Source organism: Megalops cyprinoides, chromosome 1 (assembly GCF_013368585.1).
Source record: "Megalops cyprinoides isolate fMegCyp1 chromosome 1, fMegCyp1.pri, whole genome shotgun sequence".
Taxonomy (NCBI): Eukaryota; Metazoa; Chordata; class Actinopteri; order Elopiformes; family Megalopidae; genus Megalops; species Megalops cyprinoides.
The window spans coordinates 3,740,458-3,766,333 of NC_050583.1; the positions used below are offsets into that span (position 1 = coordinate 3,740,458).

Below are 25,876 nucleotides of genomic sequence, written 5' to 3' on the forward strand. Positions count from 1 at the left end.
TTGCTGAGAGTGCCCCTAATGGCCCTCCTGGAGGAATCTCCAGCTCCAGCAGAGGGTCACTAACACCATGAAGCAGGTCCTGTGGGAGGCCGGGACCGTGAGGATCTTCCAAAGAACAGCCATGGACCTGGCCGTGATCAGCAGGATCATGTGTGATCACTTTGGCGCTACCATGTGTGATCACTTTGGCGCTCTTGGAAAATTTTGAAAAATGAAGAACATTAAATTAAAAAATCAAATCAAAAATCATGAAATTATTCTAAATCGCCCTTCTTCAATTCCAAGTTGGTGTGAAATGATTTGGCAGCTAAAAAGTGTTACTGTAATATAATGAATCTGTAATTCAAGTCACCATACTGTACATGTGTTTTTTATTGTGTTCATTAAAAAGTTAACATTTTTCAAAATTAATTTGAAATTAGTATAGTTCAAAAAGAATGTGGAAGTTCCATTTCTGCATTAATCACAAAATGATTCATGCCTGCCTTTAACCAATTTTGCCCTTAAACTTTAACTGAAGTTAAAGACAATTACGGTTTGCTGAGATCAACAAGCATGAAAATGAATTTAAAATATTCTATTTGTAATGAGAAAGTAACACTTGTGTTGAGTTGTAAGTTAGATTTCTGGCCAAATGTTGATTAAATCCAGGAGCAAATTAATTTTAGTTTACAATAAATATATAATGTGCAAGGCTATTACCAAAAGGAAATACTAAAAGGAAATGTTGCAATACTTCAGTCCTGTGTTCCTGAAACACAATAAGTGTTACATGACAAGTGGGAGGCACACAAGCGTAGTTTTGCAAAGAACTCTCATTAGCCTTTCTCTGTCCTTCACAGACAGAAGAGTAAGGTGGAGCCCTGCACATCCAGCGTCACAGAGCGCTCATGTATTTATAACGCACTGAAACAATAACATACTGTATGAGCAAGTCTGTTCCTGTCACCCTGCAGCACTCTCCTACTGAAGAAGAGTGAGAGGTCCCTGTGTGACTGACACGCAGGAACTGTCCAACATGCAAACTGTCTTCTTCTCCACTGTTTTATGTGAGTAACTTGCACTTTTTTCATTTGTCCATACATTCATAACTGAAACGTGTGCAGATATTCATATTTATACTTATATTTGTACCGATAAGTAGATCACATTATTTGCACATCTGTGTAATTTGGCATTTTGGTACTATTAAATTATTTGAGAATAAATGCTGAAAATGGCTGCAAAAGGTAATAGGTAGTAGAGGCTAACTGTGCGCTGCGTGAGTGAAAAAAAGAAAAGAAAAAAAAACAAATCCAAGCATGGGACGAGGCAGGCCCCCCCAATCCGAGGCAGCCAGGGTGAGATTACTGACTCACCCGACTCTCTTGCGGGCCAGCTGTCTCCTGGGCTCCACAGCCACTGAAGCCACGGAGGTGGCTTGTTCAGTTAAGTTTTGTTTTTTATTTGAAATGATGGCTCAGAGGCAACAGGCCAGCTCTCGACATCACGGAACCCATGAGGGCCGGTGACCCCAGAATGCAGTTCACTCCCAGCCACACAGCAGCGTAATAAGGCGCCCCAGCTAAAGCAAGCAGCAATATCCAAACAACCCAGAGTCATCATCAGCCCAGACAAATGCTGGCTAACGGCCACCAAACAAGCCCTTTCCGTGCTCCTGCTCCTGCACCAAAACAATGGTCTTTAAAACCTCTCCAGTTCGGCATCTTAGGTTTGGATCTCCTCCTCCTCTTCCGGTCAGCAGTTCACCTTTATGAGCATACCGGGAAGGGAGGCTGCCTCTAACTGCATGCTGGAGCCAGCAGCATGTGCCAAAGTAAAGAAACAAAAGCAAAAAGTGTGTGTGTGATGTGAGTGTGTGTGTGTGTGTGTGTGTGTGTATGTGTGTGTGTGTGTGTGTATGTGTGATGTGTTGTGCCCCATCTTAACAATATGGATAAAACTTCAGAACAGAAAGATTTTTTCGCCTGTCATTTAAAAGGTGTCCTCTGAGAGAGTTGCTTTGTATTGCAGTGTCCGCAATATGCAGAGATAAACGATGAACTTCCCCAGACACCTGTAAATAAATGAGCTTTTTCAGGTTATCCAAGACATTGTGAAGACCTCCCATCCCTAATTCTGATAATGTTGGTGTTTTATAGAGAATCGTAAAAATGACAGAAGCATGGCTTCTTTCTGACTGCTGGAGTTTGTCAGCTCCCATGACACAGAGAAGCTTATGCACATGTGGGCGCAAGCATGTGAATGTGCACGTGGTGTGAAAACATTTTGAAAAATGGAAATTTTTTGCCTCTATCCAGCTCATAATCTATATGCCTCTCCTCCCCCAGAGCTCAAGCCAAGGTCTAACTAAATATCACCCTGCCTGAGAGCATATGCACACACATCCCGCCTGTTCTCAGCTTTCATTTCACAACCCTCCCTCTCTGCAAGATTAAAGATAATTACCATGGCAACAGAGATGAGTCAGAAGTGCTTCTGGCAAAAGTGGCCAAAGTGAAGTTCATCACAAGGAAATGGACATGAGTAGCAAATTCACTACTGTTAATGTACAGCTTGCATAACAGTGCACAGAAATAACAGGAGAACTTTATGAGGGGAAACAACAGTAGATTCAGTTATTTTAACTCACTGCTAAATATTAAAGACACTCAGATGAAAATGATGAGTAATTACTGGGTAATGCTATAGCAGTCAGTAATATTTCTACTGAGACACCATCTGGTAACAATTGTTAGCCATTTTCCTGAAGTGAATACTGTGAAATTAGAGGGTCATTTTGATTTGCATTGTTACCAAGTAGTCTGTTTACCTATAATTGAACAGGTAAGTGTTATGAAACTAATATGTGCCCTAATAGTAACTCACATTATTTCTGTAAACGCTACCAGTAATTACTTCATATGGAACTGAATACAATGCAATTATCCAACAAAATGCGGTGGCAGTAGTTACTTAAAAGAAGAACATGAAGTCTCCTCAGCAGCAGCGTCAGGGAGGACGCAGGTTGATGTGTTTATTTTGGGAGACTGAGGACAGCTTCGTTGGGGAGATTTCAAGTGGCTGTGATGATGCGCGGCTCCGAGTCAGTATAACCTGTAATATAGCTAATTAGGTAAGAACCGGTCCCGTTAGCTTAACGGACTTTATCATTATTATTACCTATACTTCAGCTAGTAAGCTTTATGCAACTAATATTTAGCTAAATGGTAACATCATTTCGGTCACCAGGAATTTATTGCCGTTTCCATAAGAATTCCATATAATTATCCCAATAAACTGCGCGGATTTAACTGAAGTTACAAATTCAAAACTGTGTGACCGTTACGGTTCGGTTGCTGGGAGAGACGCGAGCCGAGGAGGGCGGTGAGGTGAGCTACATTAGCTGTACATATTGCTACAATATTTACCGTTAAAAAGCAGTTATTAACTGTATGACGTTCAAAAACTGCATAAACTGAACGCCAGCTTCGTCTGAGGGATTTCATTCAGATCTCGCAGCCGCTGTTGTGATGATGCGCTGCTCCATATTTTCGGGTTGTGAGTAACGGCTCGTCGGAGTCAACATAATCGCTAATATAGCTAATTAGGTAGGAACCGGTGCTGCTAGCTTGATGGACTAATATTCTGATTTCAAAATTTACATAAACTTTAAAGTTTAAAAGAAACTTCGTTTCGAAATTCGTTTTCGAATTTCGAAATTTCGTTTATCTGAACGGGCAAAGTCGTCTTGACACTCAGGACTGTCATTTTCCGTTTAATTGGGGATTTTTGGTCCCAGAACTTCAGGGCGACTTTCTCAGCCAAAGGCAGTGTGGCAAGGCAGCGCTCTCTTTTGGTTTTGACTCAGATAGGAAAATGAATTGTCTTTCAGTAAATGCCCACGGTTCAGGACTGCTGGAGTATATACTTACTGCGTCAGCCGTGTATGCTACAAATTGGACTGCGAGTTCTTCTGATTTTCTGAGGTGGTGTAGACAAATGTCATATGCAGTTGTGATTGTTTTTCATTGCCTGTGTTCATCCAGTTAGCCAAAGTGTACCGAGGTGACTACGTCACACTGGTGTCGGAAGTAAAATTCCCCATTCATTTTATCATAGACTTTAAAAAAAACGCACTTTTAAAGTACTTCTAGTGATTTATGGCTTACCATCGAACCATTTCCGGATTATATATTGTGATCCCAACTTGCGACTTATGTTGTTTATTTCATGGCTGCAGTCCAGGGCAAAGCACTGAACCATTTTATAATGATTACGATTGTCTGTTAGCTCGTTAACTACCAACCGTCGTCGTCGTCCACTAGCAAACCTAGCTGCCAACGGTTTTCTAAACTGAACATCCCGGAATACCCGGATGAGATGGTGGTATCTGATTTGTCAGGACGTTCACCCCGCATCGCTCTATTGGATATGTCATTCGAAAAGTGGACTACAACTTGAACTACAAGTCTTAAATCTTAACATTTTCGGAAAATATCGAAACATTTGATAAGTCCAAGTATATCCTCACACCGAACAGGTTAATTCAGGAAATTCCCAGCTCCTGAAACGAATCCGAACATGAGAAAAGATGGATAGTGTGCGAAGCCCATTGTAATTTCCCATAGGGAATTTACTTCCGACACCAGCGAAGAGCCAGTGATGACGTACCTACCTCGGTACTCTATAGAGCAGGGGTGTCAAACATCAACAAAAGTTGATAAAGAGTGTCGGGCCTTTCAGGAAAAATGGACAAACGCCCACCTCTTTTGGGAGGTTAACAGTAAGTGTATCTGTTTAATTTTCTCACAGCAAGTAGCTGTTCCAAAGGAGTATAATATTAGATGGCATTACCAGACTACTCACGCTGAGAAGTATGATCGCTACACCGGCCAGCTGCGGGAGGAGATAGTGAAGGAGTTGGTGGCTACATTACAGAAGCAGCAATCAGTATTCACAGGCGGCCATGAAACAAGTGAGGCTGCTGTAAAGGCTAGCTATCTGATAGCCAATGACATCGCGCAGGCATCAAAGCCATATTCTGAGGAAGAGTTTGTAAAAAACTGGTCAAAGCAGCTGAACTCGTGTGTCCAGACAAACGACAGGCTTTCGTCAACATTAGCCTCCCCAGAAACACTGCGGCAGCACGGATTGAGGACAGCTGACACAAAAGCTCATTCAAAAAGTTCAGGGATTTGTTGCTTTTTCCGTCGCTGTTGACGAAAGTACAGATATAACGGATGTGGCACAGCTGGCGATTTTTATTAGAGGTGTTGACTCTACTTGTAACATCACAGAGGATTTCGTAGAACTGGTACCCATGACTGACGCTACTACGGCTAGCGACATCTTCAGTAGTCTCGCTGCATCATTGGATAAATTGGGAGTGGACTGGGCCCGTGCGAGAATGTTTCCTGCGCTCGCGACTTTTGACATAAATCTGACGCCATACGTAAGTCTTGCGACTGATGGCGCACCATCAATGATCGGTGTGAAAGCTGGAGTTGTGGCCAGACTTCGAGAGGAAGTGCAGCAGTGTGGAGAGGGTGAGTTTTGGAATTTTCATTGTATACTCCACAGAGAGACACTGAAAATGGACAATGTCATGGCTGTTGTCACCAGAACTGTCAACTTCATTCGAGCCAAAGGGCTCAATCACCGCCAATCTCTAATATTTCTATGTTAAAAGATATGAAACAAAAAAGTTGGAAATGTATTGAGATGGAATCAAATAAAATAAATGGGAAATTAGCCTAGTAGTTGTTTTACTGATTCCCAATGAAACAGTGTTCAAACTGTCTTGAAAAAATGAATCGTACTGCCATGCAGATTTCATGGTTGCCCTTTTTGAATGGATGGTCAACGATTATTTGGCCCTCAATGACCTAGAAATTTAGTGATGTGGCCCTCAGTGAAAATGAGTTTGACACCCCTGCTATAGAGCTACAGGGAAGTGTGTAGAGATGTCAGTCTTAGATAAAACAAATCAGCTGAATCTAAGAGAGAGAGAGAGAGTTGCTCTTTTAAGTCACTGAATTTTTTTTCAATAAATATGTCGATATTGACCATTATTTGTAAATAATGTGCTGATTCCCTGTGGTTATTCACAAACTGAAAATGAGGAGAATTGACATGGTCTGTTACTGATGCAATCTGTGGAACAGGTGAGATGTGATGGTATTTACTTTTACATTTACATTTATTCATTTGGCAGACACTTTTATCCAAAGCAACTCACAAGTGACGTACAATACATCACACGAGTGAAAAACCATACAGAGTCAACAATATTAGAAGCGCTGCATGACAAAGTTCCAAAGGTTAGCCAGGCAAGGTACAAACTAGCAGGTAAAGCTAATGGGTGTGTTAAACCATTACAGCCAAACCAATACATTTAAAAACCATTACAACCACACCATTACATTTTTAATATAATTTGGTAGGGGGTATTTAATTTAACCAACATAACAATGGCGACAAAACATAAACTAGAATTGTTTTTATTTTTCTCACCACAAAAAAATAAAATATTCTAGCACATGAGAGAGCATGTCTGTAATCTGGCTATCCATGCTAGAAAGAAAGAAAAGCCAATTAATTAGACTGACAGCAAAATCAAAATCATCAAGTTAGACTGGACAAGAAGAGTCTCAATGAAAGTGCATTCTAATGTGTTAGCCAATGTATAGATAGCTGTCACTAGAAAGCTGACATCTCTGCCTAATCTGTTTATGGAAATTGGCTTTTAAGGGGTCAGTGGGGGTACAACAGCTGTGTCCCAGCCTGGGTTCAGCCTCCCAGGTAGCCCCACTCCGTATTTAAAGCATGAGAATCCCACTCACTGTAGGGGAAAGCAAGGGGTTAATGCTCAGAAACTTACTCCAACCAAACTACTGTCTCTCTCCTGCAGGGGGTGCTCTGGTGCTGTGGAAGGGGGCAGAGCAGATCGGTGAGCATGTCAGTTGTGGAACTGCACACTCTTCAACACACAGGCATAATGACTAAATATGAATATGAATTTATAACTAGACATGCTGCCCACACCTTTGTAACTAACAATTATATGAAATATTAAACTTGTTGAATTCTAGCCATTCTCTGTCATTGTTTCAATAACCCAGAAAAAAAAAACCTATAACCATACACCCAACATCCACCCATAACAACAGTAAGAGGAGATTCAAAGGTGGTGGCGAGACTAAAAAGGAAGGAAAGTATGGGAGGAAGGTCTCAGTCCTTATCAGTCTCTTTGTCTCTGTCATCATTAGGTGATTTCCAGGTCAGACTGGTCGATGGGAAAGATTCCTGCTCTGGAAGAGTGGAGGTCTTACACAATAAAAAATGGGGCACGGTGTGTGATGATGGCTGGGATATGAATGATGCCAGAGTGGTCTGTAGAGAGGTGGACTGTGGGAGTGCTAAGTCTGCTCCAGGCAATGCCCACTTTGGACCGGGGACCGGGACAGTCTGGATGGGTCAAATTCAATGTTCAGGCCATGAGGACTCTCTCAAGGATTGCTCAAACCCCTCGTTTGGAGCTTCTCCGTGTCCTCACTCTAGAGATGCTGGGGTTGTCTGCTCAGGTGAGAAACTCCCCTTATTCTGTCATTCATATAACGTAGTACATAGACCTATCAGACAGTGATTGATATACATAAGCAGTCCACTTCTAAGAGTATTTTTGGCTTACTCTCATGTAATATGATTCTCAGTTGGTCTCAGCTGCACATATGCATAGAGCTACAAGAAACATACAGCAATGCAGGGGCACCACTACTCAAAACTATGTAGCACATCAGCTCAAGCTCCAAAACTGTATTTAAGGGCCCAAAATGTAGAGGAGGAGCCTAACCAGAGGGGTTAGGTAGGATATATGGGGACACATGCTGTCGAGAAGCTGGCCAATGCCCCTCACAAAAAAAGCAATGGTTGGGACAAAGCATACAAAAAACTGATAATTTATTTTAACCCTTTCATACATAATTTCTAAAATATTTCCAACTGCACCCCAGTGTGACTTAGTTTATGCTGTGTAGCACGCATGTTACGTTACACGGTTTATGTTTTCATTAGCGTTATTGAGCTTCTCATGGTTTTCACTGCTGGATTTGCCATCCTTTGTAACCCAGTGGTAAGCCAGTGGTTGCCCCTCAATCTGAACACACAGCTGAGCAGGTCCCCTCTGTCTATCTGTCTGTCTGCTGGATTTGAGTGCATCAGCAGTTTTTGTGCTTCATGCTTCAGTGCTCCTGTTTGAGTTTAAGGGATGCTAAAGGAGCCTAATGTGCATAGAAGAAAATACATGCATAATATTACAGATTTATGTAATGAAATGGAATAATGTTGTACTAATGTTTTTTCTGATGTAGCAGGTTACCCCAATGCTGAATACATACATCAGCTTATGAATAAATGCATTTTTGCCACAATAAATATTTGCTTTTAGATTAAGCTGTGTGCACTTCCTTATCAGTCTCTTTGTCTCTGTCATCATTAGGTGTTTTCAAGGTCAGACTGGTCAATGGGACTGATTCCTGCTCTGGGAGAGTGGAGGTCTTCCACGATAATAACTGGGGCACGGTGTGTGATGATGGCTGGGATATGAATGATGCCAGAGTGGTCTGTAGAGAGGTGGACTGTGGGAGTGCTAAAGAAGCTAAAGGCAATGGTTACTTTGGACCGGGGACCGGGGAAATCTGGGACATTCAGTGTTCAGGCAGTGAGGGCTCTATTGAGGAATGCTCACAGAATAGGACTGTAGATAAGAGGTGTCCTCACTCTCAAGATGCTGGGGTTGTCTGCTCAGGTGAGAAATTTTTTTATTCTGTCATTCATGTAACATAATTCATGAACAGCGATACATATATGCGATGAATAACATAATATGATATTGTGCTGGGGGATGCTACAGTTACATTTAGCCCATAACTAACCACAGGGAATTTTTACATTACATTTACATTTTTGTCATTTAGCAGGTGCTCTTAAACATAAACATAAACATACAAGATGTGAGTACATTTGCATATAGCAGATGTTAGATATACATAAGTGACAGTTAAACATCTGATACTAAGTGACTTGTGACTAACAGAAAGTAAGAGCACACTCTTAGAAGAAGTTCTTCTTGGGTAAAAGGCTCTACCTAGATCCATAAAGTGTTCTTGACAATGACAAGCCAAAGAACCCAATATGGTTCAAGTTAGAACCCTTTTTACCAATAGTGCATACAGGTACCTCAGAAAGGGTCCCTTTGTCATCAAAGCTCCCTCTGGTGGCCACAGAGGCCCTATGCAGCCACGTAATTCACCCATGCCAAGAGTCGGCACTGGGAAGAGCTGCACTGTCAGACCTGTGCATATTGTTTAACTAGTCTTCATGCAATATACTATCTTTTAGGATTTTTATTTCATGGATATGTAGATTTCAGACAAAAATCGAATGGGTACTCCTCTTCCACAGCAATACAAAGTTATAACGCACTAAAAAAGAGTCTACATCAAAACAAGCTTCTACCATACCGGAAATATTCTATGAAATATAAAATATAAATGTAAAGGTTTAATTAAATTGATCTAAATCCATTTACAGTACACATGATAGCGAAATGCTATGGAATGTCTTGGTTGTTTTGATTGTATATTTTATATTCAGTTTTTTTAAAATAATGAATTATAACTAATGAATTTAAAATACCATCCTTGGTCTCAACAAAAGGGATTTTTAAATTTTGGAAAGGTACTAATAACATGGACTACAGACACTATTTCAAGCTGAGTGCTACAGCTTGTGTTGTAATGTTATGTTTGCACTGTTGAAATAGGGTCCAAACAGTTTTGTAAATGATTTTTAAATCAAAAAAGATCTGATTCACTCTACATTTTGCATAGTTCAGTAGTACAAATATGTTGCAGGAGTTAAGAGTTTAAGTATGTCAGGGCTCCGCCCCCTTAAACTGCGGTGTTTTGTTTTTCCCCGTCCTTGTGCTTTTGTTTTCCTTGTGTTCCCTCTCTGCCCCGCTCCCTGCCTGGTCCCCGCCCACCTGATTCCCTCATTGCCTGCACCTGCCTGCCTGCTCACCTGCATCCCATCTCCTCGTCACCCCAGCCCTATATCTTCCCTGCGTGTCTCTGTCTCGTTGTTAGTTTGTTTCAGTGATTTTTCCTGTCTCGTCCCTGCATTAGTTCCCGTGATTTGTTTGCTGTCGCTGTTCCTGCCTGATTCCTGACTTCTTTTTCTGCCTGCCGCTTCGGATCTGTTTGACGCCACTCGCCTGCCTGGTTCCTGACTCTGCCTGCCCCGACTCCCGATTCTGGATTCTGCCCCCGGACTGCTTCCCCGTGTTTTCGAACCCTGCCTGTCCCTGTACTACGAACCGCCTACCGATTCTGATTAAACGCCTGGAACCGTTTACCCTGTGGTCCGCGTTTGTGTCCTGATCTCCGATCCTGACAAAGTACTTTATTGCTGTGGGGTTTAAATAAGACTGTGTCACACAGGGCTGGTGTCAGCTGTGTTCTTCTCCACAGATAGAGACGAGTGCAAAGACACCTCTGTGTGCGGCCCCAACGCAAACTGCAGCAACACTGTGGGGTCATACACCTGCTCCTGTCACCATGGATACAGAGCCCCCCTGGGGGTCACTCTCACCAGCTCCAACCACCCCTGCCAAGGTAAAGGACAAATACACACACACACACACACGTGCACACACACATACACGTGCGTGCGCACATGCAAATGTAAATGCAAATAAAATGTTACCTGGTAGCCTATAGGGGGTCTCAGGCCTGGGAACAATGTAAAGCTGCTTTGTGACAACTTGTGTTGTAAAAAGCGCTATACAAATAAAAATGAATTGAATTGAATTGAATTTGATGTCATGTAGACCTAGCCTTTTTTTAAACAGGCTACAGATGTTACAGGTTACAGATGTTTTGTAATAGCCTACATTTTAGCGGCTAAAGTTGAGGTTTTGCTCAATTGTTACTGTTCGTTTTGCTTAATCGTTACTGTTCATTAAGTAGTCAATTCGGCAGTATAGCATAGTGGTTAAGGAGCAGGACTCGTAACCGAAAGGTTGCCGGTTTGATCCCCGCTGGGACACTGCTGCTGTACCTTTGGGCAAGGTACTTAACCCACAGTTGCCTCAGTAAATATCCAGCTGTATAAATGGATGACATTGTAAAGAACTGTAACCTATGTAAGTCGCTTTGGATAAAAGCGTCTGCTAAATAACTAAATGTAAACTGATTTGAGGTTGTTGTCATTTTTTCATCAACCTAGGTGTACATTATATTTGCGTTTGTAACATAGGTTGTTATTGAAACGTGACCGGTAAGTTTCAAATTTGTCCAGTAAAATAAATTCTTTCAGGACACCAGACCAGCAAGAAAAAATACTAGCGAAAACCCTGACGCGCGCGCGCACACACACACACACAAACATTTTTTTCTCGCAAATCTAGATTTGGCTTTTGTATGTTGTATTTTGTACATCAACTTCCTAGAAAGGAGTAATATTTGTAGTAATATTCCAATCCTCTGTGTCCACCTTGAAGAATTAGAAAATTGAACCTACATTTACGATTCCTCTACCACATTGGTACCTAATGGCTTGCAGTAATTCTACTTTTAAAATGTCACAACTGATAAGATACAATAAGATTCATGATGGGAGCAAGTTATTCGGTCCAATCAGGTTTGTCATTTTCCATGTAGTCTAGAATATGTAGCACTGTTTCAAGCCTAGATCTGGGGCGTCTCATGACAGTGTTCAAAAGCAGTGCAGCAAAGTTTTCAAGACTCTGAGTAAAGTAAAGTCAGTGAAGCACAAACAAAATACTCATGCATTTCCACATAGGTGCAGCGTGGGAGGAGGGAGGGGCGTAAATACGACTGTGCCACACAGCTGTGTTCTTTTCCACAGATATAGATGAGTGCACAGACACCTCTGTGTGCGGCCCCAACGCAACCTGCAGCAACACGGTGGGAGGATACAGCTGCTCCTGTCACCATGGATACAGAGCCCCCCCAGGGGTCACTCTCACCAACTCCACATACCCCTGCCAAGGTGAAGGAGCTCTAACAAACACACACACACACACACACACACACACTTTTTGATGATATTACATTTAGTACACTCTTATTCAGTAACAGTGGACTCACTTACATATTAGCTTGCTATGATATCTTAGACAGCTATTGTTGCTACCTGAAACTGGCCTGTGTTTGAATTGAATGTATTACTTGTGTTGCAGGTGGGACAGAGGGAGAAGGAGAATGTAAGGTGAGAGCTTTCATTCTGTGGGAGGGAGGTTGGGGTCCAGACAGCAGGGAGTAAGAGTAAGAAAAAGGACCAGAGACCAAACTCCTGCTTGCATTGTCTGCATCAGAGATATTTCACATTTTTCAGACATGAGTCTTTGTACAACACTGTGAGCCTGCAAGAAGTTTTGTCAGGGCTGTGCGCCCTCTCTAGCTTCAGAAATCCTCCCCCACATGATCAGCTCTGCTTGGTCGTCTCTTCCAGGATAAATCAGAGGAGCAGTGCCAGCTGGACTCTCTGGATAATCTGCTAGACAACAGCAGCTCACTGGTACTTCCATCCGAAGTGAATTCAGTATTTCCTGCCATATTTACTGTGCTGTGTAGTTCTGCACAGATAGTGGCAGCCATGTTGCAGTGGAAGGATGCTTCCTCTCTGTCTTTTTCTTTACCATTTTCTTCTTCCACACCCACCCTCCCTCCCTCTTCCTCTGTGTGTCTGTGTGTCTGTGGAGACTGAGGGTCTCACTGGGTAGAAAAATTAGCAGCAGAAGCCATGCTGGTTTATTCACTAATACTAGTCACTGTAACAATATTGCTGGGGATGCACGATATTGGATTTTTGCCGATATCCGAAGTGATGATATTTTCAAACTCATTTTGGCCGACTGCCGATGCTGATACCGATATATAGTGTGCGATATAGTGTGCATAGCGCAATATTTATTTTGAATGAGCAGAGACACAATAAAGTTACAGAAAACGTTTTTTTGCTGTCCAGTGTCATTGTGTAAGTATACAAACACAAAAATTAGCCTCTGTTTGAATCCCAAAGTAGGAACAAGGCGATCGCGGGTTGTCTTATTTTCCATTGCTGTCTCTGCTTCCGGAGCCGCGTTATTTAAAATTTCTCACGCTCCCTCCAGAAGCAGATAAAAGCTTAGCAGCACACAGTTAGCATCCTCCCATGGTCAGAAACTTAGCTAGGGGTCGATCAAAACCATTAGGACCCCCGTTTGAGTCCCAAAGCATGACCTCGGCAATCGCGGGCGGTCTTGTTTCATTTCCAATTGCATTCTCTACTTGCCAAGTCGTGATACAATAGTCTCACACCCCTCCGGAAGCAAATAGAATGTTAGCAGCACACAGCCAGCATCCTCCCAGGGTGAGAAACCTAGCTAGGGGGTCAGTCGAAACCATTGGGACATCCGTTCGAGTCCCAAAGCACGAGCTCGGCGATCGCGGGCAGTCTTGTTTCATTTCAAATTGCATTCTCTCCTTACGGAGCCACGTTATTTAAAAATGGTCTCACACCCCTCCAGAAGCAGAGAAAAGCTTAGCAGCACTCAGCTCGGATCCTCCCAGAGTGAGAAACTTAGCTATATATTTTACCCCTCCTCGCATCACTGGTGCTTTACAAGCATTGCAAATAGCAATTTTGTTATCTGTTTCAGATACTTTGAAATACTTCCATACAGCTTACATGTTGAAGCTTGTTGCTGACGATCATGATAAACATTTAGCGTCATCACTTGCTCATAGTTAAGGCGTCACCTTATCGGCCAGACACATTAGCAGAAATTTTCATACCTGCCGATGCCAATAATTAACTTTTAAGTTTTTATTGGCCGATACCGATGTCGTGCCGATATCATCGTGCATCCCTAATTATTACCTTTATGTTCTACTTTTGGTATAGTTATATTTTTATCAACATGCTATGCTAATGTTATCATTATTGTGTAACTGTCACATTAGTTTTCTTATTGCTGGCATTGTTGCTGTTATTACTTTGTTATAACAGTGTTATTACCTCACTGTGCAGACACAGGAAACATTACTGAATGTGACTCTGCGTGCGGTGGATCTGCTGTCTCAGTGGAAGGAGGAGGTGCGAGAGAAGGAGATAGATGTTGCACTGAAGATCCCAGAGAAGCTGGCGTCAGCGCTGGTGAAGCCCACGCAAACCCAGAGCAGCTGCAACCTCTCTACCGAAAAACTAGGTTTGTACCTAATGATGTCCTTGAGCCTGTGGGTGTGGTCATCTGACCTGAGCCCACTTTTCGGTTGACCTTTTGATCCTTTGCTCCAATGGCAAACATATCTTAACACTTTCCCAGAGATCACTGTGTGTTCAGGGCTGGATCTCAGTGAGCCTTCAGTTCTGTTCACTTAGGCTTTATGTTTAGCAGGTCCAGCTGTGATGTCCTTTTCTAATAAACTGCTGCTGTAGGTCATATGTGAAAGAGCTATGTTGATTCTGGTGTGTTTTTGTAGTAAATACAGAATTGATGTGACAGATCAGGGCAGGGCTGAGTGAGGGCTCAGCTGTTTTTATGCTGTGAAGTTCACCTCAACGCTACATCCCTTACTTCTCATGCAGGAGCATCAAAGCAAAATTCATGCAAGCCGCCAAGACACCCGCATGTAGCCAGTACAAGAAAAGCAGAGATAACTCATTACTTTACATTACTGTCATTTAGCACTCTTTTCTATAGAGACTTACAATTTTTACGTGTTATCCATTCATACAGCTGGGTATTTACAGAGGCAGTGCTGGGGTAAGTACCTTGCCCAAGCAGGGATTGGGACCAGCAACCTTTCAGTTGCTATCCCTGCTCCTTACCACGATGCTGCACTGCCAAATACATTTACGGTCACAGTGGCTCAATTGCAAGCCAACAAATTCAAAATGCCGCCTCAAATTAAAGTGAGGTAACTCAAGATTCGACACAGTTTACTAAAATGAACCATTAGACTCAGCTTGTATTTTGTATAACAGGACACTATTTTGCAGCATTAATACTGCATTTAACAGGAGTCTATACATGCATTTCATTTTATGTTTCTGGCATGAAAACATTTTTAAATCAACTCTTTAACATGTGAGTGAAGTAACAAAAGAGCTCTAACAGATTTTGAAAGAGGTCAACGGCAAAAACAGGAACAGCAAAAATACTTAATGTGTCAGAGGGAACCGCATCGAAAATCATAATGACATAAAGCAAATGAGGATTCAGGGAAGTTCTCAAGAAAGGAAAGTTCAACAGCAGTCACAAATCAAAGCTCAAGGACAGGGATGGACAGACACTGAACAGGATAGTTCCCAGAAAAGAAAACACCAGCCTGAAAAATTACCACAGAGCTGAACCAACACCTCTTGTTACCCAGTATCAACAAAAACTATACAGCATGGGCACACAAAGCTAAATTTGTGGTGGGACTGTCCCACAGCATTATCACAGTAGTGCCCCAGGGGTCCATCCATGTTTTCGTTGTCCTCCTTGGCTCAGTAATATTCTCCCGTGGATTCTCCTACCACTGCTATGCTGATGATGCACAACTCGATCTAGGGCAGATTGTCTGTAGTTTGTGTCCTCGCGAAAGCTACAACGTGAGATTGTTTAAATAACAAGGATGGCGTTGATCAATTTAAATTACTTTAAATGCTCGAATTAACAAGGATGGCAATTTGAATAATTAAGTGGCAAGTAATCCCAAAGCTTTCTCTTAAATGTTTCACATTGTAGCTTCCTTGTGTTACAAAATTCAAATTACAAAACAGAGCTAAATTTAGTTAAATCGATTTAAATTACTGACAATAAACTTTTAGGTTAGGGTGAGTGCAATGAACAATAACATTTAGAACACAGACCTTACAAAAGCTGTGATGTGTCATGAGCATTTAACGTAATTTAAATAGATAAATGCCATCCTTGTTCAAGGAGGATAAAGTGGAACAGGTTGAAAGTAATGATAGATTTAAAGGTATTGTTTCCGCTTCCCCTGTTTCCAGCTCACCCGCCGCCACTGAAAAACATACGGGGAAAAATCCTAACGCCACATACTGGGGATAGCTGTTATTGCGCTAAAAATAGCTGTGCGATATATCGCGATGGCTATATCATGCAGCCCTAATTCGATCTTTCCTTCCCACCCACTGATGTTCATATCACCACAAGCATAGATACCTGCTTCTGTGACATTTGGAGATGAATGAACAGTTGGCAGCTCAAACTCAATCTCGCCAAAACTGACATACTCTATATGCCTGCAGCATTCTCCCTGTTCAAGGATCTCGCCATAACCCTTGATAACACAGTGATGCCCCATCCCAGACCAAGAATCTGGGCATAGCCATGGATAACAATCCCTGTTCATTTACAATCAACAAATTCATAATCACATTTTTAATGCATTTCTGTCAGAGGTGCAAACATTCGCCATCGGGCCAGAAGCCAGCCTGACAGAAACACCTCAGCTAAAATCCAGAGACAACCTTCTGAAAATTGATCTACTCACCATTGCTAAGAACAACAATGGTGAGTCCACAATCCACACCTCAGCCAATCACAGTGTTCTGTTCATTACTCTGTCTTTTTGGATCTTTTTATTCCATTTTCATCTGATATTTTAACATCATACTTTGCAGTGTATGTAGTTAGTGATATTTCAATATTTGAAGGAATCCTTTAACACATTTATGTGATGTTGTCAAAAATCATTTGGTTAGCTGGTAAACACACATGACCACATACGGCTCAATAAGACAACATTGTAACTTCAAGGGATGATGTATGTAGGTTATGCTCCTTAGAAGTTCTGAAGGGAAGCTGACATTTGAATGAAGGGTCTGTGTTCTGTCTAAGTTTCTGATTTGTGTTGGTTCTGTTGGTCTGTTCTGCAGGATCTGGAGCAGTGGTCTTCATAGCCTACTCCAACATGGAGGTTGTGCTGAAGGCTGAATTCTTCCACACGGAGAGAAAGACCAATAAGACCATCAAGACCATGATGTCCAATGTCGTCTCTGCCTCTCTCCCCAATACCAAAAACACAATGCTGCCTGAACCAGTCAACTTTACCCTGAGACACCTCACAGTGAGTCCTTGCTCCATCCATACCACTAACTGACCCAGAACAACACACCAGCTTGAGCCCTTCCTCATACTTACCTAACATTAATACCCAGGAAACACAAAATTTGGTCTTTCCTGTTTCATTCCCTTTACTAAGCCCTTAAAACAAACTTTATACCTTCACCTAATTATATCTCTCAGTAACCCACAATAACAGTTACCCGTTATTAACACACTACCTTTAGACCTTTTTCATACACAGCTCTCATTCTTCTAAATGACCTCTAATAACACTTAGTCCAATAACTTCAGTCTGACCTTCTGTAGGACTGAACCTGTAGGACTGTGGGACCAGGGCTGAGTGCTTCTGCTGTAGCTTTTGATGGTGTATCAGTCCCTGTAGTCCAGTTTCCATCAGTGGAACCCATTGATTTGTCAAGTCAAGAGTCAAGAGAGATTTTATTGTCAGCCCATCCATATACAAGTATACAGTAGTAGTAGGTTGAAATAATGTTTCCCTGAGACTCATGGTGCTACATCCAGTCAGTGAAGATATACACAAGACAATAAACAGACAAAACATCAAGACATATAATGGAAAAAGTGGCAGGCAGAAGTGAGCAAGTAAATTGTAAACAGTTACACCTTTCATAAAGTGGCTATGTGAATTTAAGTGGAATTTCAGAATTACTGTCTTTAAATGTGTGTTGTTGGAGTCCAGTGAAGAAGCCGTTGCGGTGAGCCGTCTGTAGTTTGCTGATTCTCCCGTAGAGTTCACCCAGGGCCCCGCTAGCATTAGCATTAGCGCTAGCACTAGGGGGGATGTAAACAGCAAGGATGATCGCTGATGATGATCCACAATTTCGTTGCACCCCCTCCGTGCAATGACAATAAAGTCTATTCTATTCTATTCTATTCTATTCTGTTGTGAACACACCTGGAAGGCAGAAAGGTCTACATCTGGCTGCCAGATGAGTGCTGAGAAGTGCGCAGAGACGATCGCTGCTTTCATGCACTATTCCTTGTTGATGTAAACACACAGGCCACCGCCGCGGGTCTTACCGGACAAAGTGGCAATCCTGTCCGACCGGAAAGCGGTTGGCCCATCCAGCTGAATGGCCGAGTTGGGGATACGCTCATGCAGCCATGTCTCAGTGAAGATGAGGGTACAGCTGTGTCTCATCTCCTTTCGGGAGGTCAGGAGCAGTCTTATGTAGTCCAGTTTATTGTCGACGGAGCGGACGTTGGAGAGGAAAACAGACGGGAGTGCTGGTCGGCTAGAGTTAGCTTTTAGCCTAGCATTAATACCAGCTCGCTTCCGCTTCCTCACACAGCTTGCGGCGTCCTTCCAGGTGGTCGCCATTGTCCGGTGATGCCGTGGTCTTGCGGTCCGGTGTCCGGAGCACACCAAAGCAGCACAGTTGGTCCAACGTGCCTCCATCTGGTTGAATTCAGCATTGTTTGCCGATTTTGACTAAGGTCTGGCAGTCGTACACATAGCGAGGTAGTTAAAGACAGCTTGCGGAAATCAGTAAATGCTAACGAAACAAAGCACAATTGTTTGGGACCCGGAGTACCCACTGTGACCTAGCGCAACGCCATCTTGGATCAATCATTTGGATTTTGATTTGGTGTGTGCTGTGCCTCCCTCCCTTTCTTAGCAGGTGGACCCTGAGGGTAATCTCTCCTGTGTGTACTGGAATCAGAGCAGGTGGATCGTGGATGGCTGTGAGGCCAGAGATACCAACGCCACTCACACCGTGTGCACCTGCAACCACCTGTCCACCTTCGCCCTCATCATGCAGACGGACAGACCACCTGAGGTGAGGAGCGAGGGAGACAGCTAAACCAGAGATAAGACAAACAGATGTATTATGTGGGCTTCAGCCAAGGGTATAATAATAAAATTACTTCTGTAACAGAGTACTAACTCTGTTCCCCAGCTCCATCCAACACAGGCAGCTGAGTGCTTATTAAGTGAAGATAATCACTCAATAAAATTATATTTGATATGCTTTTGTAGTAAAGAAATTGATAAATGGTGCTAAAGGGAATATGTTTCATGTAGATGTCTTAGATAGCACTCAGGTGGTGACTGGCCTCTAAGATGACACCTGTCTATACTGATTTGAGACAGAAGGATGCCATAATGAAACATCTTACAGGTAGATATATTTAAATATAATTTTGCTTTTGAGAGGACCATTGTTAGTAATGTTAATAAATATAAGAAATTGGAAATTTTCCTCTCAGGTTGCCTTGTGGCAGCCAAAGATAAATTTATCTTTATCCTCAGGATCAAATCTTTTTTGTTGGCTCATCTGTGCTCACCTGACAGGAAGAAACTCAGCTGCAACACATTCAAAGTATAAGCAGTTACTAACAGCTGAAGCAGAGGAAAGCTTAAGAGATAAATTCCATAAATCTCTACATGTGTTCTTTTAAAGGAATGCTGCTGTTGAGCTTATAGGTAAACAAAATGCTCTGTAATAGAAGTGTAGCAGATTATGTCCCACATGAATGTGGCTGGCAGGGTGAGTGGTGGCTTCACTTGAAACAACAAAAATAAATCAAAAATGAAATATTATACTGCATTGGCCCGTATCAAGACTTGCAGTTTTATTCAAGGTGCAGTAATACTTGGAAAAATATGGTAATTTTGAGGATGGAGTTTAGACTTCCACCAAGGGTAGAGCCATGTTGATAGGAAAAAAAGTCTTATTTTTGTTTTATTCTGATGTATAACTTCAGGTAGTAAGAATTGTGACCTCAACCCCTACTGATTGCACGCCAGTGAGACTTTTTAAATGGAGAGAATTGAAAAATAAGTCTTTATTCCTTGTATCAACAGGTGCTGACACCTGAACTTCTGTTTTTAACCCCTAGAACCCGACAGCTACAAATCGTGGATATATGAGCTTCCCTCATTCTCCACTGAATAACTTGCATAGCAACTTACCGTTTGTTTTGCCATTATACGGTATGTCATTATATCATCAGTAAATGAAAAATCGGCTTTCTAACAGAGAACTCCGCCTATGTTTTTATCGGGAGTTCTCTGATTTACGTCAAAAAGCACCATAGTTCATTTCTGTTCAATATCTCTATCATTTCAGCACGTAGAAACATTTGTTTATGCACCAGAAACATTGGTCTTACATGGTGGTCAATCAAATGTCAGTAAAGAACAGGATTTTATACAATGAAAACAGGATCTCCATCTGTTGGTATCTGCAGTATATTCAGACGTGCATCTCTGAGCTCAGCTAACCATGCAGATGACAAGAACAAATTTGATGATTACCGAAAGCTTTTCCTTTTTTCTGTAATAGACCTGAAATGTGAATTGATTTTTCATGACATCTATGTGTCATGATTGCAATTGTATTGCAATTGCTTAAAATCTATATATTTATGTGTTTTCGATATGTATTTATTTTTTATCATCATGTAACTTTACTTATTGTTGTGATCTATATGTTTTTTACATGCATTTTATATTAGGGTTTATTGTATTTATTGTCTGCAGTGTGTCATGAATAAATTAAAAACAACACTTTTGTCTAATTTTCAAATACCTGACCATAGCTTTGCCTGGCACTCAACTAATACTTTTTCATAATGCAAAACAATGGAATGTCCCTCTGATAGAGATAACTGAGCTGGAATTTGCTTTTACATGTGTGATCAAGTAAGCTTTTTTTAAGTAAAGTAAAAATGATTTCATGTCATATAAAATAGAATAGAATAGAATGCCTTTATTGTCATTGCACATTGTTGTTCAACGAAATTTGCTGTGCAGCCCCTGAGACGGTACATTAACATTCTACACATGTACACACACGCAAACACACAATAGAAAAAAAAATAGATACAAAAGAAAAGAAATATATAAAAGTATAATAAAAAAAAAAAAAAAAAAAAATATATATATATATATATATATATATATATATATATATATATATAATAAAAATAAATAAATAGAATAAAAAAAGAAGTGGCATATCAAAAGCTTAAATTGTACTTATGCTATTGCACCATGAAGAAATATTATTGCACTGTGGCAAAAAGTACAACTGTACCAATATTATTGCGTTTTATAAACATTACACGTTAAATACAGATTTGTATGGGAATACTATTCCAGTTGTGTGGGGGGTTATGATGATGCTATGGAGTTCAGTTCAGTGTTGGCTCTCGGGTAAATGCTGTTTTTGAGCCTGGAAGTGCGGGACTTTAAGACCCTGTAGCACCTTCCAGATGGCAGCAGAGAGAAGAGGTGATGGCAGAGGTGAGTTGCATCCCTCAGAATGCTGCTGGCTCTGTGGAGGCAGCGTGATCTGAAAGTGTCTTCCAGTGAGGGCAGGGGGAGTCCAATTATTTTCTGGGCTGTGTTTACGACTCTCTTGGAGAGCTCTCCTCTCTGTTGATGTGCAGTTGGCATACCATGCTGTAATACAGTATGTCAGTACACTCTCAATAGAGCAGTGGTAGAAGGACACGAGCAGCTCCGCGGACAAGTTGGTCTTCCTAAGTGTCCTAAAAAGTAGAGCTGCTGTTGAGCCTCCTTGACCAGAGCAGTGGAGTTGACTGTCCATGTGAGGTCCTCTGTGATGTGGGTTCCTAGAAACTTGAAGCTGGAAACCCTCTCCACTTCTTCTCCTTTGATGTTTAGAGGAGAGAGGTCCTCGTGGTGTCTCCCGAAGTCTATGATGAGTTCTTTAGTTTTCTTGATGTTCAGTGATAGGTTATTCTCTCTGCACCATCCTGCCAGTCTGCAGACTTCATCTCTTTAGGCTGTCTCATCACCGTTTGAGATCAATCCATCCATTGTCGTGTCGTCTGCAAATTTAATGATTGTGTCTGAGGGATATGTGGGGAAGCAGTCATATGTGAAGAGAGAATAGAGGGCATATAAAAGGGCATATAATATGTCTTGGTGGCATTTGCCATTACAGAAGTTAAACAAAAAGGTGCATGGCATGTGTGGATAGATTCAAGATTCAAGATACAAGATTCTTTATTACCATGTGTAACAAGTACCACGTAACAGGTGCCACGGTAAAAGTTCACAAGCCATTGTGTGCTTATGCCACATTTCCTAAGGCACTGTAGGGGGTAGAGGCATTGGTGTGCCTTCTTAAGCATGACCTCCATGTTGTGGGTCGATGCTAGGTTGTCGGAGATCTGTACTCCCAGGAAACGAAAGCAACTGACTATTTCCACCGGTGTCCCATCTAGGCTGATGGGGGAGCGGGTCCCTCAGTGGTTTCTGAAGTCCATAATGAGCTCCTTAGTATTACTGATGTCCTTGCACCACCGCGTCAGCTGGGCTACTTCATCTCTGTACTCTGTCTCGTTGTTGTTGCTTATCAGGCCAATAACTGTGGTGTCATCTGCAAACTTGATGATCCGGTTGTTGCTGTGTATGGCTGTACACCGTGTGTACAGACAGTACAGCCGTGCACTCCGGTGTTGAGGATGAGGTGTTGTTACCAATCTTTACCACTTGAGGCCTGCTTGTCAGGAAGTCCATAATCCAGTTGCAGATGGAGGTGCCCAGGCCTAGGTCCCTCAGTTTCAGGACCAGCTTGGAGGGAGCGATGGTATTGAGCGCAGACCTGTAGTCAATAAACAACAGTCTAACGTAGGTGTCCCTCCTGTCTAAGTGTTCCAGGGCAGTGTGTCATGTCAGGGAGATGGCGTCGTCCATAGACCTGTTTGATTTGTATGAAAACTGTAGTGGGTCCAAGGATTGGGGATAATACTGTTTATTTGTGCCATGATCAACTTCTCCAGGCACTTCATGGCTTTGGGTGTTAAAGCTCCTGGACGATAGTCATTGAGGCCTGTTACTTTGGTCTTCTTGGGTAACGGCACAATGGTTGTCTCTTTGAAGCACACTGGGATGACAGACTGCTGCAGTGATGCATTGAAGATGTCCGTGAACACAGGAGCCAGCTGGTCTGCGCAGGTCTTGAAGACGCGCCGGGCGGGGGGAATTCCATCTGGGCCAGCTGCCTTCTATGCTTTCACCCTCCTGAAGGTTCTATGGACCTCGCACTCAGACAGCTGCAGTACATAGTCCTCTGGATGGTTAGCCATTTTGGTGGTTGGCTCGGAGTTCTCCCTCTCAAAGCCAGTATGAAACAAGTTCAGCTCGTCTGGTAGGGCGGGGTCGGTGTTGATGACTCCTCCTGAGCTCCCCTTGTAGTCGGTGGTGGCCCTCAGTCCTTGCCACATGCGTCTGGTGTCTGAGCCCTCGTACCGTAATTCCAGTTTGTTTTTGTAATCCGTTTTTGCAGTTTTGATGGCCTTTCTGAGGTCGTACTTGGCCTTGTTTTTAGAGATTAGAGTCCCCTGATTTGAAATCAGTACTCCGTTCCCTTAGCATATTACAGATGTCTGGGTTCCAGTCTTGGTGGGAATGTATTCCTCCACCAGCCTGTTAATGTATCCAGTGACGTGATCTGCATACACATCCAGGTCTGTGGTCTTGAATACACTCCAGTCCGTGTGGTCTTGAATACACTCCAGTTCGTGTGGTCTTGAATACACTCCAGTCCGTGATTTCCAGCCCACCCTGCAGCTGTAGTATGGAGTCGTCTGTCTAGCGTCACACAGTTCTCACTGTTGTGGGCGTGGTTTTCAACTTCTCTTTGTAAGCAGGAAGCAGGAGCATGGAGTTGTGGTCAGAACTGCCGAAAGCCGGTCGTACGATAGCGCGGTAGGCATGCTGTATCATGGTGTAGCAGTGGCCAAGAGTCCTTTACAGATCCTGAGAATTCTGCCTAAAACTGGGCAGAGGCTAAAACCTCAAGAAACATCAAAAAGTCAGAATTCATAGTATTTTGAAGTGTTAGAATGATTTCTGTGATTGATGGCTGTTTCCAGGATGACATCATCTTGAAGTGGATCAGCATGATTGCATTGTCAGTGGGGCTGCTGTGTCTGGCCCTGGCCATCCTGACCTTCATCCTCTGTCACTGGAACCCTAAAGTCAGCAACACAGCACGCCTCAACCTCTCCATCTGCCTCTTCCTGGCCCACCTGCTCTTCCTGCTGGTGCAGAGTTTCCTCTCTCACATCCAGCACAAGGTTCTCCACCCACAGCTCCTAACCTTTACTTCATATCAGAGACCTCATCACTGTGTATAATCTCAGTGTCAGCTGTCTCTTCAGTTTCATCTGTAGTCTCAACAACATGACAAGGTGGCCTGGCTATAGGTCTATGGGAGCTTGACAGTGACCAATCAGAATGCAAAGATGCTGAAATTTGTAGTCTACAGATGTCAGCAGACTGACAACGTCAGCTAGACATGACTAGCAAGCTAGCTGACTATAAAAAGAAAGGAAATACCTTGCTACCTAAATGCTTGTTAAGTTTTATCAATAAAAAAGTACACACGCAATGCTTTCTTGTAGATCATTTTTGAGTGATGATGGATAGTAATGTCAGCATGTAAAACATCTTGTGTTGTGCAAAAATCAGTTGGCACCAATCAGCTGACTGTCTCACCAGAAATCAAGCAACCAGAAACCAGTCTCCTGAATTCAGTCACCATTTGTCCATCACTTAGACAACGTGCCTCACGGTTAATTGCAAGTGTCACTTATCTTCCATCACGAATAGTTTGGGAAGTTCAGTGATCACTAAAGCATCATAGAAGGTAGTGAGCATAACAGAAGGTTTGCATTTTTTTCCACTTTGTGATGATGATGGTAATAACAGTGATGGCATCAGTGATGATGGTGGTAATGATGATGTGTCCCTCCTCAGCTGGTGTGTGCAGTGATCTCGGGCGTGCTGCACTTCCTCTTCCTGTCCAGCTTTGTGTGGATGTTCCTGGAGGCTCTGCAGCTCTTCCTGCTGGTGCGCAACCTGCAAGAAGTTAGGGTTATACAGCAGGAGGGAATCCACTGGGGCTTCCTGCTGCTGATTGGCTACAGCATCCCCTGCCTGGTGGTGGGTGTGTCTGCAGGACTGGTTCCCGAAGGATACGGCAACAACCAGTAAGTACAGAGAGGGGCGGAGCCAAGTGGTTGGGGCGGGGCATTTACAGGGTGACCTTATATTGTTCTGTACCCAGCAGATTTTCTTGTTTGAGTAGGATTTTTGATGTTTGCAGATCAGAGAGGAGAAATTAACTAGTTCACAAGCCATTGATTAAAGCACTCCTGGGTAGTGGAAAGCTAGCAGCATTATGGGCAGCTATGAGATTTGTGCGGACATTCTTCCCCGGTTTCATGGTGTTAGATTTGACTCCATACTGCATTGGATTTGATTGATTTGTGTGATTGTGTTTCCTTTGTCTTCCTCCTGTAATTCTGAGTCTGGTTGATCGTAGATGCTGGCTACAGACTGATAAGGGCTTCAGGTGGAGTTTTTTGGGGCCAGTGTGTTTTGTCCTTGCAGTAAGTACTAAAATTACATTATATTACATGCATTTAGCAGATGCTCTTATCCAGAGTGACTTCCATCACTAGAGAACATAATATCTGTTAAGTTTAAACGAGCAACAGTGTCAGACCAGATTAACAACACTCCCAGACCAGTGAGTGTGAGCTTAACACCCTACCACAAGTTAACTTGTGCAATCTAACAGAAGCCAAGTATACTATGATACTACAGTCCCTAGAACACAGAATCAATATACATCATTATATTACACATAACTAGAGGTGCCAGGTGTGAGGGGGCAGGGATTGAAGTGGGTGCAGTCTGAAGAGCTGGTTCGTTAGCCCGGCTAAGAGCCGCTCCATACA

At 42.5% G+C, this 25,876-nt stretch overlaps 1 protein-coding gene across 1 annotated transcript in view; it reads left to right on the forward strand.

Moving 5' to 3' along the window:
• The first annotated feature begins 977 nt into the window (after positions 1 to 977).
• The window catches only part of LOC118783996 (adhesion G protein-coupled receptor E1-like), a 29,321-nt gene continuing 4,422 nt past the window's right edge, over positions 978 to 25,876 (forward strand). The window contains exons 1-15 of the mRNA XM_036537964.1: positions 978 to 1,049; positions 6,893 to 6,931; positions 7,251 to 7,565; positions 8,480 to 8,788; positions 10,512 to 10,655; positions 11,911 to 12,054; positions 12,245 to 12,273; positions 12,517 to 12,582; positions 14,077 to 14,254; positions 16,460 to 16,573; positions 16,939 to 17,129; positions 18,769 to 18,930; positions 24,005 to 24,208; positions 24,891 to 25,123; positions 25,459 to 25,525. Coding sequence (XP_036393857.1) covers positions 1,019 to 1,049; positions 6,893 to 6,931; positions 7,251 to 7,565; positions 8,480 to 8,788; positions 10,512 to 10,655; positions 11,911 to 12,054; positions 12,245 to 12,273; positions 12,517 to 12,582; positions 14,077 to 14,254; positions 16,460 to 16,573; positions 16,939 to 17,129; positions 18,769 to 18,930; positions 24,005 to 24,208; positions 24,891 to 25,123; positions 25,459 to 25,525 — 2,226 coding nt within the window. The 5' untranslated portion in view covers positions 978 to 1,018. The remainder of the gene's footprint in view (positions 1,050 to 6,892; positions 6,932 to 7,250; positions 7,566 to 8,479; positions 8,789 to 10,511; positions 10,656 to 11,910; positions 12,055 to 12,244; positions 12,274 to 12,516; positions 12,583 to 14,076; positions 14,255 to 16,459; positions 16,574 to 16,938; positions 17,130 to 18,768; positions 18,931 to 24,004; positions 24,209 to 24,890; positions 25,124 to 25,458; positions 25,526 to 25,876) is intronic.